General features: G+C 39.0%; 1 protein-coding gene across 1 annotated transcript in view; it reads left to right on the top strand.

The window, feature by feature from the left end:
- Window positions 1-406: 406 nt before the first annotated feature.
- Window positions 407-13,864, top strand: part of Fcho2 (FCH and mu domain containing endocytic adaptor 2) — a 91,181-nt gene continuing 77,723 nt past the window's right edge. Inside the window, exons 1-2 of the mRNA XM_031360534.1 lie at window positions 407-745; window positions 9,487-9,578. Coding sequence (XP_031216394.1) covers window positions 578-745; window positions 9,487-9,578 — 260 coding nt within the window. The 5' untranslated portion in view covers window positions 407-577. The remainder of the gene's footprint in view (window positions 746-9,486; window positions 9,579-13,864) is intronic.

Below are 13,864 nucleotides of genomic sequence, written 5' to 3'. Positions count from 1 at the left end.
TTTTCTCCATCAGGCTGAGGCATGTTAAAACTTGCGTCCTTTCTTCCTGAGTGTACAAATTGGTAAGATTACCACCCTGGGCTTTGTGAACAGGCCGAGAAGGGTCGCGTTTCGGGTCACGCCTGCTCTTGGCAGGCGGTCCAGGCCGGCTGGCTCCCTTGTGACCTGAGTGCCTGAGTCTTGCAGGCGACACTGGGCGTTCCCTCCCTTTCCGGCCTTGGATAGTTTTGTTTTGGATCTTACTTCCCACTCAAGGAAAGGCTCCCTGTTGACCAAAGGTTTCCCAGTCTCCCTGGGGTGGCCACCGGCCAAGTTTCCCTAGTCCCAGTCCGCCAGGACCTAGGTCTGTAGGAGATCCTCGAAGGCCCGGGCGCTGGACGCGAGTGGGCGGGGCTCTACTGGCTCCGCCCCCGGCCCTGCGGGTTGCTGAGCTCCCGCCAGCACCCGAGGCTCGCGGAGACTAAGCTCTGTACCATTCCCAAGCGAGCGCTCGGACCCGGACAAGCCGCGCGCACGCGCACTCGGGGCGCGACGTCCAGGCGCTCGTCCCGCGGCGGCGGCGGCCGCTAGGTGGCGCATGCGCCCTGGAGGGCGCGGGCGGTCTCTGGGAAGAAGGCGGCGGCGGCGAGAGGCGGGGGCGCCGTGGGGGCCGGTCCGTGTTTACACAGCGGCGGGCGGGTGCGGACGCGGAACCCGGCGCAGCGGCGGCACGATGGTCATGGCGCATTTCGTGGAGAATTTCTGGGTGAGCGGAAGGTGTTGGGGACGCCGCGGGCTTCAGCTTCTCCTCGCGGCCTGCGTGCGCGGCGGGCGGCGGCTCCTCTGGCGGCCGAGCGAGAGTCCACGGCCCGGGGTTGCCCGGCCGAGCTCCCGCGGGCCATGGCTCTCCGGCCACGGCCACCGCGTCCTCCGGGTCGGTAACTGCTCGGGGCGCCCGGGCTGGCAGCGCTGCCCGGGAGCCGCGGCGGGGACTCCGAGGGCCGGCGGCGCCGGGCGGGGACAAAGCGCCGACGGGGCGTGCGTGGCGTCGGGCGCGCGGAGCCGGGCACCCGGCGGGTCTGCTTCCCGCGGCGCAGGCCCGGGGCCCCGCGCAGAGTCCGGGCACGGCCGGACGGGCTCGGCACTTCCTCTCGGCCGCGCGGCTGGGCTGGTGGGGCTGCGCCCGGGACTTTGCCTCCAGGCCTGCTCACAAAGCCTGTGGAAGTTGGATTTCGTGGACCTTCCTCGTTCTCCCCTCACCCCTGTGTTCTCGCCGAGTGCTTTCGTGCAGTTACTGTTAGCCGATAATGGCAAGTACGCTTCAGCCACGCACAGGAAAGTTACATGTTCACTCAGGTATCTTGGCCGAACTTGGTTTTCATGGCCCAACAGTTGCAAACACGGCACTTTGATTTTCGGTAAGGTGTAGAAGTGTTGAAAGGAGTCAGCTTTTCACGCCAGCCACTGCTATCTGAGATTCTTAATTCCGTCTCAAGCACGGGCTTGCTCAATAATACAATCAGTTCATGGTTATTTGTTTTGAATGTTAACTCGTTTTCCACAAACATCTGTACTCCGTGGTGTTTTTAAAGAGCGGTTTTATTGAGGTTCTCTTTCCATGTATACAGTGCATGCATTTAAAGTGTATATTGTGAAGAGTTCCTCATTGTTGCGTGCAAACATCACCACAGTCAATTTTAGAACAATTTCATAACCTCAGAATGAATCCCTTGCCCGTTAGCAGTCATTCCCAGTTTGCCCCTTGCCTCTCAGCCCCAAGGGAACGGACCTCTCTGCTTCTACAGTTTTGTGTTTTCTGGACCTAGCATTTAAATTGGACTCTGATGACTGGCCTGTTTCACTTATAATATTTTCAAAGGTAATCCATGAGATAATACATATTAGTATCTCATTCTTTTTTATGATCAAATAATATTCCATTCCATTTTTTACTTATCTATTCATTGGTGATGGATATTTGGTACGCATCGTAACTACTCTTTTATTATGAGTAATGCTGCAATGAACCCTTTTCTACATGTTTGCAGAGCATGTGTTTTTCTTTGGAGAATGGAATTTACTAGATCATGTGGTTAACTCTATATTTGCACATGGTTAGCCAAAGGGCCAAGAAGCAGACAGATGTATTACCAGTTCAGTCAACTGCTAGACTGTTCCTCAGAGTGGTTACAGCATTGCAACATGCTCAGTAGTGGCTCAGAGTATATACTCACTAACACTTGGCTATCTTTTGTTATTATGAAGGTGGACATGAAGTAGCATCTTGTGCTTTTGATTTGGATTTTTCTATGGCTAATGGTGTCGAACAATTTTTTTTTTGCCCATTTAGGTATTTTTCTTTGGAAAACTGTGTAGACCCATTGTCAGTTGTAAAATTTGATTGTTTTTATTGCCTTTTTGTTATTGAAATATTTTTATAGTCTGGATACTCTCCCTACCTTCCAAGACTTGTGCTTCCACACTATTTAAAGGCAGTTTCCTGGCCTTCTGATCCTCCTGTCTCTTCCTATGTACTGCTGGGAATACAGGTGTGTGCCATTTCTATTAGCATTTCTTGGATGCACTTTTTTTTTCTTTTGAGATAGGGTCTGCTTACATAGCCCTGGCAGTCCTAGAACTCACTGTGTAGACCAGGTTGGTCTTAACTCAGATTGCCTGCTTCTGCTTTTCAGGCATACCATGCCAGACCTTTAGATACATACATCCATCTACTTACCTACCCTTCTTTTCTTCTTTCTTCCTTCCTTCCTTCCTGCAACATACAAACTTTATTTAATAAAAGTACAACAGGCACTTGTATTAAGAAGAAAAAAACTACAAGAAAATTTGTATTCAACAGCTTAAAAGAATGTACTTGCAATTGTATTTAACTGAACATTTGTTGATAAGACTTTAGCTCATGCACAGGTATGGATGAAAGATTTGTACATTTTTCAAGTATTCACTGAATATTACCTTATATACATATATACATTAAATTTGAAAAAGATTAGATTGCCCCAGCTATACTTAAATTTGTGTGTGTGTTGGAAAGGGTGTCTAAAGGGAATATGTAGTTTTGGCTCCTGCATCGTGTACTGAATCCATTCTAGACTCTGTTGGATACCAAGGCTCTTCCACTCCTGTTCAGACATCAGATGAAGTTTTCGTACTTGTTTAGAGAATTTTCTGTGTAACATGACTACTGCCAGAACTCATAGCACTTGCCTGAGTGCCATCACCGAGGAGAAAACAGGAGCAGGAAACCTTTAGGAGCTCCATGACCACCCAGTGGGCATCACAAGGGCTTCAAAGTAGATGTGTAGATACATGGTGTGGAGATAACAGCTCTAAGACTGCCTTTTTTTGGCAATGTCTTTTGAAGTCCAGTTTGTAATTGGGTGAAATCTTGAAGTCCAGCTCCCCACTCTTCTGTCATCTCTACTTTTGTTATCCTAAGAGGCTTGTGCTAACCTAATGTACTTCTGTTTTCTTAGAAGACTTCATAGTTTTAGTTCATCTGCTTCCTTCTGTCATCTGAACATAATCCTGTGTGTCAAAGAGGAGGTACAGCTTCTTTCTTTGCAAGTACATGTCTTTGTGCCAGTTTCTTTCTTTTTTGTTTTTGTTTTTTTGTTTTCCAAGACAGGGTTTCTCTGCGTAGCCTTGGCTGTCCTAGAACTCACTGTAGACAGGCTGGCCTCGAACTCAGAAATCCGCCTGCCTCTGCCTCCCAAGTGCTGGGATTAAAGGTGTGTGCCACCACTACCCGGCCAGTTTCTTTTTTTTAAAGGGTCTTTCCTCATTGGTTTTTGGTGACACTTTTTTCAGATATCACTTGACCACGAATATATGAATTTATTTTTGGATTTTCAATTTTATTCCATTACCTTATTTTATGTCAGCAGCTACTATACTGTTTAATGCAGGTTTGTATAATGAATCAGGAAGCAGGAAATATACAAGTTCTATGAGTTTTTTCTTTTTTCCTAAAAAAGATTTTGGTTATCTGGGGGTCCCTTTTATTTCCATATGAATTTGAGGATTACTCCATACACTTTAGACTTAGGTGGAAACTTAGAACACTGTTACAAAGACTGCCTAAGGGTTGGTGTTCTTAGGCCAGGTGCTAATAGTAAAGCTGGTTAATACTTCTGTCTGGAAAGTCTGATCTCCAGAACTTGTGTAGTAGGAGAAAGACTTCTGCAGTTGCCCTGTTAGTCTTGGCTAATAGACACTCCCACCTGTCTGATAAATAAACACATGTAATTACAAAAGAAAAGCTCTTTTTTGCATATTTTGGACATGCTAATATTTTTAAGTTTATTAAAAATTTCAAAATTTTTTTCCTGTTTAATAGTTAGTTGTTCTGTCAGTTGAACATAAAGTGTAGACTTGCTTTTACCTATTTCATATGTGTTTTTTCTACATATTTTTCATGCCTCTTGTTTGATTGAATTAATAGAGGGACAAGAATAATTTGAATATCTAAAATCTAATTTATGTTTCAGTCTTTGCCTTCATTTCCACTACTAGGAACAAATAGGAAATTAGGTTAGTGCTGGGCAGTGGAGGCGCACGCCTTTAATTCTAGCACTTGGGAGGCAGAGGCAGGCGGATTTCTGAGTTTGAGGCCAGCTTGGTCTACATAGCCAGGGCTACACAGAGAAACTCTGTCTCAAAAAAAAAAAAAAAAAAAGGAAAATAGGTTAAAAATAAGTTGTGAATTATATTCCCCAGTCTGGAATTGGGGCTCTAAGTTAGAGCATGAAAGACTCTCAGAAGAGGCCAAAAGGAGCAGGAGAGCCTAGGAACTATATAACTAAGCAAGCAGCTTATAAGGGGCTCAGAGTTTCTGCCTTGAACATCTTACAGTTTTACATAATTCAGGGTCATTTATAAAGTAATTTTGTAGAGTTGAGAATTGAATATTTATTTCCTCCAGTTTTTACAGTGGCAAGAAAATAAAGCTTGTCAAAGTTCAAAACATATTGTACGTGATAAATAGATGCACATAAATTTTGTTAGTTCAAAAAAAAAAAAAACTGGTCATGGTGAGGTAGTGGAAAACGTTGAAGTTTAAGTCTAACCAAACAAACCTATGAATGGTGTTCTTAATGTTTATAAAGACAGACCTTTTTATTGTGGCATTTTGATAGAGGAAAGCTTGAATCATTGAAACACAGTTCAAGCTCTTTTGAAAGCAGCACATCCTCCCTTTTTCTTTATAGTTTTTCCTAAGTGAAACTGCTAAATTAAAAATTCCTTAATACTGTACTTTAAAGAAAAAAACATGTTCAAGACTTCCTACATAACAGATGTTTTGTTGCTGATAAGTCTGTTGCCCTAAAGCTTAGTGCTATTGATAATCAAGCTGAAATACTTTTTCCTGTTAATCCACACCATTACTCTTAATATGTAAAAACAAATGTTAGCTCTTCAACAGATTACATAACTTTAAAAGGGTATTGTCCAGGATTTTATTGTCTCTTATCCTGAATCTTGCTTAGAGAAAGAGTTAAGTACTAGTTTATAATATTGAGATTATCTATAAGAACATTGCACTGTAAATAATTAAAATGACTTAATGTATACCTAGTTTGTTCATCAGTAAAAACATAAAAGGAAGTAATTTTATAGATAATAATTAAAAGAAAAATAAGCATGACAGGCTTGTATTTAATACTTTATGAATATTATTTTACATAGTAAACCTAATCCATATAACATATACCACGTGTTCCTTAGTGTATGTCACATTATGATAAACTGAAGTTTTGAGTTAGGTAACTTTCTCCAGAGGGTGTCTCAGTCAACACATCAAAAATTAACAAACACATGACTAGGTATTTTGATTCTGAAGCCTTTCCTTTTTAATCTTCCTGTTTAGCCTGCAAATAGTCTCATTTCATTTACTGCTTTGTTGGTGTCATCATATTTTAGTCTTAAGTTGAAGCACTTGATTATCCAGTTTGACTGTAGTTATATGGATAAATCTAGGAGGATTAAAATGCTTTTAGAAACTCTGTATTATTCTGTCAATAGGACTTTGGAGTGTAAAACATTTTTTGTCAATTTTAAATCTGGTATTTTAGATGAGAGATTAATAATACATTTTGGTTGGTTTTGTTTGTTTTAAATTCAAGTGGAAAATTTAAAACTGTATCTTTAGAAAAGTATTTGATATGACCGGAAACAAAATAGAAGCGTAATTTTATTAGTTTAAAGTTCTAAATAGTATTTGATATGACCAGAAACAAAATAGAAGCTTAATATTGTTAGTTTAAAGTTCTAAATAGGGCTGAAGAGATGGCTCAGAGGTCTGCTCTTCCAGAGGTCCTGAGTTCAATTCCCAGCAACCACATGGTGGCCCACAACCATCTGTAACAGGATCTGATGTCCTCTTCTGGTGTGTCTGAATACAGCTACAGTGTACTCATGTACATTAAATAAATAATAATTTAAAAAGTTATAACTATTGTAATTTGGTATTCTTACTTAGAATATGATCCCATCAGATGGTGTACTACATTTAAATATGTGTATACATATGTGGACATAGATGTAGAAATATTTACTATATGCTAACAGACTTGTAAATTGTTTTATATCTATTGATACTCCAAAGGTATAAAAAAAGACTAAAATATAAAATCTCCCCTTTTCTTTGTCTAGATCTCCCTAAAGGCAGTTACTTATCTCTTTTTAGCATTGGAAAGAACCTGTATATATACAAGCATAAGCATTCACAAAGTGAAATGTATTAAGGTATAACTGTAAAAGTAGTTAGCCATACCCAAGTTGTTTTTATTGCAACAAACAGAATATCCAGCTATAGATTCAATTAAGTTAGTTCAATTAAGTCAGCTACTGTTCTATTAAGTAAGTTACTTGATTAGAAGACATTCTAAAGTGTAGTTTATGTTGTCTTTTTTAAAAAATATTTTAAAATTTTTTCTTGTTTTTTTTGAGACAGTATTTTTCTGTGTAGGCCTGGCTGTTCTGGAACTTGCTCTGTAGTTGGCTTCAAACTCAGAGATCCATCTGCCTCTGCCTCCCAAGGGTTGGGAGTAAAGGCATGATATCCTCAGACTTGGGTTTTGAGGTTTTGTATTTCAGTATTGTCTATTTAAAGCTTTACAATGTAGTTATAAACTGGTAGGTATTTTTATCAAACACATGTAGTTTCTGTGTTACAGTCCAGTGATGGCATCCCTTGCTTTAGATCCTTTGCTTTTTGTCTATTGCTTCTCTTTTTATTTATATTTATTTTATTATTTATATTTATTTTTTATTTTTTAGATTTATTTTATTTATTTTATGTGTATAGGTACACTGTAGCTGTACAGATGGCTGTGAGCCATCATGTGTGTGGCTGCTGTTGAACTCAGGACCTCTGCCGGCCCTGCTCACTCTGCCCTGCTCTCTCCGGTCCTGCTCGCTCCTGCGCAATTTACTGTAGCTGTCTTCAGACACACCAGAAGAGGGTACCTCATCTCATTAAGGGTGGTTGTGAGCCGCCATGTGGTTGCTGGGATCTGAACTCAGGACCTTTGGAAGAGCCGTCAGTGCTCTTACCCGCTGAGCCATTTTGCCAGCCCTTTATTTTATTTTTGAGGCAGTTTCTCTGTGTAGCCTTCGCTGTCCTAGAACTTGCTTTGTAGTCCACACTGGCCTTGAACACAAGAGATCTGTCTGCCTCTGCCTCCCCAGTACTGGCATTAAAGTTGTGTGCCACTACTGCCTTGCTTGTTGATTATAAATCTACATGATGATATTATTTTGTTTGATAATGGTTAACTAAAAGAATATTCTTATTTTGACTGGAAAAATGGCTTGAAAAACAGTGTGAATTAAAAAAACCCAACAAAAATCTCAAGCTAAATAATACATTCTTAAATATGAAGACCTGTTGAAGCCCAGTGAAATGTTAGACTCAAAATAATTTTATATTTTTCTTCATAGATAAAAATAGATGTTCAAAATATAAAAGATAGTGTTTATATTACTACAAATATAACTTATTTGTTGTATGTGTGGCAAAGTACTTGATATTTATAAGTTCAGAGTTTATTAGAAATTACTTCAACTTGATTTGAAGTTCCTCTTTCCTATTTTTTTGGTAAGCTGTTGAAAACTTAGATTTCTGATCCTGTGGTACTTGCTTATAGTATTGCTTTCATATCCAACATACATATTTCATTCAAGAAAATTAAAAACTTAAGCCATAAATATGGAAGTTGTTCAATTTAGTTTATTGGTTGTTATTTTACAGATTAAATGGGCATTTTCTTGGTATTTCCTTTGTTATGATTTGATAATATAGAACTTACAGGCTTAAATAGTACAAAGACTTTAAAGAATTTTATATTTTTATGATTATTTTAATCCCATCAGCTGGAGATAAAACAATAGCCTGTTTCTTTTCTTAAATCTTTATTTAAGGAAATAAAAATGTTGGGGTTGGAGATATGGCGCAACAGTTAAGAGCACTGGCTGTTCTTTTTGAGGACTGAGGTTCAATTCCTAGCCCCTACATGGCATCTCTTAACTCTCTAACTCCAGTTCCAGGGAACTTAACACCCTCACACAGACATACATGCAGACAAAACACCAGTGCACAGAAAATAAAAATATAGCATTTAAAAAGCTTTCTGCTTTTTTTCAAGTTTATTGAAAATTTGAATAGGAATTACAGAATATTTTATGATGTCCAAAGCTTATGTTGTTAATAGTATGCTGTTTTGACACAGAAGTCAGGATTTAAGCCGGGCGGTGGTGGTGCACGCCTTATAATCCCAGCACTTGGGAGGCAGAGGCAGGTGGATTTCTGAGTTCGAGGCCAGCCAGTCTACAGAGTGAGTTCCAGGACAGCCAGGGCTATAGAGAGAAACCCTGTCTCGAAAAAACAAACAAACAAAAAAAGAAGTCAGGATTTAATCTTTCCTTCCTTCCTTCCTTCTTTCCTTCTATTCATCTATTTATTCATGCATCTATGGCAAGGTTTCATTATAGTTCTGGCTATTTTAGTATGTAGACTAGGTTAGCCTTGAACTCACAGAGATCTATCCATCTCGCTACACCTTCCAGTGCTGGAATTAAAGGTGTACATCATCATTCTGAGCTAGTTATTTTAAAGCAAAAACATAACTAAATAAAAAAACTCATAAATTAAATCAAGAATCTCTTGATATATATAATGTGGTTTTATAATTATTTTAAAAGGTCCATGTTATATTTCCTAAATTATGGTGTGTGTTTCTTAAAGTTTCAGATTAATCTCATTGATTATACACTTTTGCATGTTTATAGAATGAGTATGTGTAGTAAACTATAAATATTATTAAAGGTATGGAATTGCTTTGAAAGTATGTAGTCATTTAACAATTTTTAGCTTAAAGAAAAATAGTTTACCAGAACATAAGAATTATATAATAATTAATGAAGGATCAATTATTGTATTTTCATAATTTTAATGCCTGTTTTTATTTATCCTTTGAATTTCAGGGGGAAAAAAATAATGGCTTTGATGTTCTGTATCATAATATGAAACATGGACAGATATCAACTAAAGAACTAGCAGATTTTGTAAGAGAAAGGTATGTGTTTTTATAAGTGGTTTAGGAACTTACCAATTTAAATTTAAGAATATAAATAATTGCAAAAATTTTAGTTGGATTTAAATAATCAAGGTTCACTTTTTAAAAACATAGTATAGTTTTATTTTAAAGCAGTGTTTTACAAACTTTTCATCTCTACACCTGATAAAATGGTTCACAGTGGCATTGTTGAAGCCCTGGTTTGCAAATGACTGCTTTGTAATATCTGTACATTTTACATTGACTGTATTAGCAAAATAATGTAAAGAATTTCAGAAGATGAAACATTTGCCATTTCTTTTGTTGTTGTTATTGTTAGTTTTTCCCCAGACTGGGTTTCTCAGTGTAGCCCTGGCTGTCTCTGCCCCCCGCCCCCATAACTAAAGTGTGATTTAGCTCAGGCTGCCCTCGAATTCTCTATACAGCTAAAGATGACCTTGATCTTTCTGCTTTAGCCATCTCAGTGCTGGGACTACAGTCATTTGCCACCACATCTGCTCATTTATGCTACTTCTTAGAGCTATTTTGTGACTAGCTCTACTTCATTGTGTATTTGTTGTTGTTTTGTTGTATGAATACATTAAAAAATCTTTTTTATAGGGACTTTTGGCCTTTAAATGTGCCCTATTTGTTCATATTTTCTTTGACTGACATAGCTGTCTCATGTTTTCTTAGTACCAAATATTTGCTTGCATTCTGAAGATATGGTTGCAAATAGACATCTTTCATGGAGCTTGTAGGAAGGGAGATATATACGATATACAGGAATTGGGACATAAATGATTTTACATGGGACTAGTTCTTCTGGCTTCCACCTTTCATGTGGAGAGGGAATCTCACATGAAATTGGAGCCCTGGGTAAAGGCTGCCCTTCCTGGCTTTTGCATCAGCATAAGCAGGAATAAAGGAAGGAGGGCACAATATTTCTGACATCTCCTGAACTTTCCTCTTACCCAAGTACTTCACTGCTGTCACACTCTGCCTTGAAGTCTCTATTTATGTCAGTCACAGGGAGTCTAGTAATTGTGGGGTGATTTCTTTTTTTTTTGTTTTTGTTTTTGTTTCTGTTTTTGTCTTTGTTTTTTGTTTTTTCAAGACAGAGTTTCTCTGTGTAGGCCTGGCTGTCCTGGAACTTGCTTTGTAGACTAGGCTGGATTCAGAATCACAGAGATCCACCTGCCTCTGCCTCCAAGCGGTGGGATTAAAGGTGCATGCCACTGTTCTTACTAGAATAGAAGTACTCAATGATGGTATTTTATTTTATTTTATTTTATTTAGTGTGCTCTGGTTCCCATGTTTATTAAATCATTTGGCATTGAGTAAGCCCTCAGTAAAGGATGAATTTGCAATTTAATCATCTTGATTTGTTTGTATTTTTACTTGAATGTCAGCATTTGTTATTAACTGGTTTATTTTTGTTGATTCTTGTTCTAGAATTCATACTCTGTGTTATAGTTAGAGGGTTTTTTTTGTTTGTTTCTTTGTTTCTCATTTTTATTTTTTGAGCTACAGAATAGCTTGTTGGTTTCTTGTTTAAATTATTTCATAGGTTTTCTGTTTCTGTTAAGATAAGCCTGCATTGTCCTAGCTTCCACCCAGTTCCTTCTTATTTCCATCCTGAGATACCAGTCGTGAGCAGGCTTCCTTCACTGTAAGCATCGTTGTATTTGCTTGTTCTTTCTACATTAGTTAATGCTTCTTTGTTTTTCAGAATTTTGCATTACCCTTCCTGGTCTCTGACTAGGGTTAAAAATCACCTATCGTGATCTCTTGTAGTGTTGTAACATCTTTTAATTCCTCATTTGAGTTTGTTTCTGTGGTTTTGTTGTACTTACGAGACAGTGTCCTGCTGTACCTCAGCACTTAGCCGTGTGTTACTGTCTGATGTGTGTACTATTTTATTGTCTTCACTGAGTAAAGCTCACAGTGGCATGGTCGGTTGCTTTGTTGTGTCATCTTTTTTGTTTAGTTTAGTTTTTTTTTTTTTTTTTTTTGGTCTATCTTTTGCACTTATTCTCCAGTAGAGCTATAATTTGTCAAACTCAGTATCATCTTAGTTTGTTTTCCTGTATTTTTCTTTTCTTTGTTGTCTGCTTTTGGGCCTTTTTGAAAGTCTTTCTTCTTTGGTTTAGAAGTAATGCCTGCACTTTACTTTTCAGCTTGTGATTATCCTAGGTCTTAGAATACAAGTTCCTTGTCCTATTAATATTGACTGTTGCTTGCTACTTTTACTGTTTCCTGAAGAAGTGCAGACCTCAGAACATCACTTCCTCCTGGCTTGTTTGGAGGTCAGAGGACAACTTGCAGGACTGGCTGTCCTTCTGCATCCTGTGGGTCTGAGAGATCACACTCAGGTTGTTAGCCTTCACTAAGCCATCTTATCAGCCCCTTTCTTTAAAAAAACTTTTTTTTCCCTTGAGTCCATATCTTGGCATATAAACTCTGTCCTGGTCCTATGTGGCCTAGGCTGGCTTTGAGTTCATGTCATCCTTCTTCTCAAGTGTTAGGATTGAGGACATTTGCTATAACACCTGCCCAATTTTTCACTTTTCAAAAACCTCATTGTGGAAATACACAATTATCATTTTTGTTGTGTTTTTTTTTTTTTTTTTACTATTTTAAAAATTATTTAATGTTTATGGGTGTTTTGTCTGCTTTTACATCTGCATCACATGCATATTGGTACCTGAGGAGGCTCTAGAAGAGGGCATTGCATCCCCTAGCTTTGTAATTACAGATAGATGACTGTAAGCTGTCTGGGTGTTGGGAATCAAAACTGGGCCCTAGAAGGGCAGCCAGTTATTACTTTTTTAATTTATTCATTCCTTTCTCATATATTACATCCATACCTCAGTTTCCCCTCCCTTTACACCTCCCAGGTCTTCTCCCCCCCTCCCCCGCAAACTCTCCTCCTCCCCCGCAAACTCCCCTTCTCCCCAGATCCACTCCTCCTTTGTTTCCCTTTAGAAAAGAGCAATCCTTCTAGGATATCAACCAAAAAAGGCAGAACAAGTAAGACTAGACATAGTGGTCTGGAGAGATGGCTCAGCTGTTAAGAGCACTGACTGCTCTTCTGAAGGTCCCAAGTTCAAATCCCAGCAACCACATGGTGACTCACAACCGTCTATAATAAGATCTGATGCCCTCTTCTGGCATGTCTAAAGATACTTACAGTCAGTCAGTGTACTTAGATATAATAATAAGTAAAAAAAATGGTTTTTGTTTTTGTTTTTGTTTTTTTAGAAAAAAAAAAAGACTAGACACAGAACCTCATATCAAGGCTGGATGAGATAACCCAGTAGGAGGAAAAGGATCCCAAGAGTAGACATGAGAGTTAGAGGCAATCCCCTACTCCCACTGTTAGAAGTCCCACAAGAACACTAAGCTTTAAAAGCATACAACATATGTAAAGAACCTAGCTTAGACCAAAAGAGGGCGGCAGACCCTTTGAACTGGAGTTAGAGATGGTTGTGAACCATTATGTGGTGCTGGGAATTATATTGAGATCCTCTGGAAGAGCAACAGTGTTCTTTTTTTTTTTTTTTTTTTGGTTTTTCGAGACAGGGTTTCTCTGTATAGCCCTGGCTGTCCTGGAGCTCACTCTGTAGACCAGGCTGGCCTCAAACTCAGAAATCCGCCTGCCTCTGTCTCCCAAGCACTGGGATTAAAGGTGTGCACCACTACCGCGAGGCCTGTATTTACTTTTTAAAGATGATCAAAGTACTACTTATAACATTATTTAAAAATATAGATAAAACTAAAAAACAAAAAAACTTTTTTGTTGTTGTTATTGTCTGTTTGTTTGAGGTATTGTCTTGCTGTGTCTCCCAAGCTGACTTTAATTTATGATCTGGCTTGGCCTACTGAAGAGATAAGATTATAGGTATTTGCTCTCATACATGGCACATAAATGAGTAAAAGAGCAGAGGAAAATCGCAGGGCTACCAGGGTTGTTTCTGTCAGTATTTTCTGGGCTGTTGGGTTTTGTTTTTGTTTGTTTGTTTGTTTGTTTGTTTTGTTTTGTTTTGTGACTAGGAAGTATTTGAAGACAAGTATAGAAATTTGGAGTTGAGGTGATGCAGATGCCTAAGTATAGTTAGGCTGGGAGAGTTGGATGTTAGTGCAAGAGCAGTGTAGAACCCATCAAAATAAATGGATGGGGATGGCTGTAGACTATTCCACTATTAAAGTTAGTGCACAGTTAAGAAGGGCTAGAGAGCTTTAAGATCAAGAATTGACAAATGGGACCTCATAAAGTTGCAAAGCTTCTGTAAGGCAAAAGACAC

The sequence above is a fragment of the Mastomys coucha genome, unplaced genomic scaffold (genome assembly GCF_008632895.1).
Source record: "Mastomys coucha isolate ucsf_1 unplaced genomic scaffold, UCSF_Mcou_1 pScaffold8, whole genome shotgun sequence".
NCBI lineage: Eukaryota > Metazoa > Chordata > Mammalia > Rodentia > Muridae > Mastomys > Mastomys coucha.
The sequence above is the reverse complement of the archived record's forward strand: the minus strand, read 5'-3'. Positions and strand labels throughout refer to the sequence as shown.